This window comes from Naegleria gruberi (genome assembly GCF_000004985.1).
Source record: "Naegleria gruberi genomic scaffold NAEGRscaffold_741, whole genome shotgun sequence".
Classification (NCBI taxonomy): domain Eukaryota; phylum Heterolobosea; class Eutetramitea; order Acrasida; family Naegleriidae; genus Naegleria; species Naegleria gruberi.
In genome coordinates this window covers 1-1,912 of record NW_003162866.1, presented here as the reverse complement: position 1 = coordinate 1,912, position 1,912 = coordinate 1, and the positions used below count along the sequence as shown (strand labels likewise).

The following is a 1,912-nucleotide window of genomic DNA, read 5'->3' as shown; positions in this document are numbered from 1 at the left end:
TGGCTCAATATCTTCAAGTCAACTAAAGAACATCTAAGGTAATCAATGGGGAAGTATCTTAATCCCAAAATTAAATTTAACCATCATAGCATAATCATTGAACAATGAATTATTTATGCAACAATAATATATTCAATTGTCATATTCATGTCAGTAATCAGTGAAGGTGACACTTCTTAACCCTTAGTATACACATCTCAATATGTAGACAGTCAATTCCACTGAAACTTGAAATATTACCTATCTAGATGATATAATGATGATTCTCCATAGTAACATGCATGTGTAATTGAATGTTGACACTTTTCATCTTGTTATATTTATAGAGATGGTATCCAACAGAGTCAGTTCACAATATTAAATATTGAAACTCATTCTATATGACATGTTTGATGTATGGTACGGGTTTTTATTGATTGTAATCAGTTTGAAATAATTTGATGAAATTGACACTGTCTAGTCTCCATTACATGACAAATAGACCATAGTTTACATTCCATCTCAGTCATTTCAACGAGTTATTGATTAATTCCACCACCATTATGTTTCTCATACATTGTAGTACAGTTTATATTTCAAGAGTGATTTCTGTGTAGATTATTATAATCGTAATATCATCCAATACCAATAAAACTCAATAGAAGAGTTAATTCATCTCATTTTCAAATAGATTATTCAATATAGAACACATCTAGATAGTTTCCAGATCACAAAAGTCAAGATACTATATATGGTCTTTGATTAAATTTAAAAATAGACTGCCGTTAATTACTGGAATATTAATTCAAAGCTTGTTGATCAAGCTATTGATTGAAATCAAACCGATTATTGAATATTGATCATTGAATTGGTGAATAATCACTCTCTTGATAATGTTACTTATTCATATTGCATGCAAATCAACCTGATTCAATCTACAAAGGTTGGTAGTTGCACCACTTCGTGGCGAAACTACCCATCCACGATGAATCAACATGTGATTCACTTCCATTCAACTCAATTTGACCGTTATAATCAATAAATCAATGAAATGTTTCTTTATTAGCAATACCTGTTCAATCCAATGAGTAGATTCACGTCCCAAACATTTGACTTCTAAAAGTCCATAATTCAAAAGTTAGTACTGACCTGACCTTTAAATATCTGTCAATACAAGAAATGAAAACATCAAATTTACATCATTAATAGATTATAAGAAATATAATCAATGATATGAATCTTCACTAAGTAATATATTAAATAACCCAAATAAATCAACTCTGAATCCTAACCAACCCCAAGTTCATGTAGATTACACCTTACAATTAGACTAAAAGAACACTTTAACAGTTACTAGACTGGATTCACTGTCCGACAATTTAGATGTGTGAAATACTAACTGACGCTTCATGTGTTGGCTTTCAGTATCAACATCCTCTCTTTGCAAGTAATATCTTCGTTTCTTACGTAAGATACAAAGATAGAGAGCAATGATACCAACAAGAATGAGAATCAGACAACTAGCACAAACGACTGAACAAATAATAATCACATCTGTAAATGAGTTAGTACCAACTTGTACCACTACTTTGTTAAGTACTTGGACTGTTGCAATGGTTGTATCTTGAATAACAATAACATCTCTGGACATGTCAGTAATTGCACAGGAACAATCAATCACAGAGGATGCATTGTTGTATCCAGAAATGGCGCAATGGCTATTATTCTCTAAGGAAGCCTGCATTATTTGAATGCATGAATAGGTGGATATTTCTCCAATTCCATAGTCTTCATTAGAAATTCTAATGTGGAATGTTACATTTTGTGAAAGAGAGGAATTGTCAGATGAAACAAATACACAACCACTGAATGGAGACACCACCACAAGTGATGAGTTTGCATTCTGCTCGTAGATCAGTTTTGCATCAGTGTG

General features: G+C 31.9%; 1 protein-coding gene across 1 annotated transcript; it reads right to left on the bottom strand.

Annotated features, from left to right (window-relative positions):
- Nucleotides 1-1,309: 1,309 nt before the first annotated feature.
- Nucleotides 1,310-1,630, bottom strand: NAEGRDRAFT_76971 (uncharacterized protein; the record flags this gene model as incomplete). The annotated part of the gene is made up of 1 exon (XM_002668072.1): nt 1,310-1,630. One exon carries the CDS (start codon nt 1,628-1,630, stop codon nt 1,310-1,312), a length of 321 nt encoding a protein of 106 aa, XP_002668118.1.
- Between the last annotated feature and the right edge of the window lie 282 nt (nt 1,631-1,912).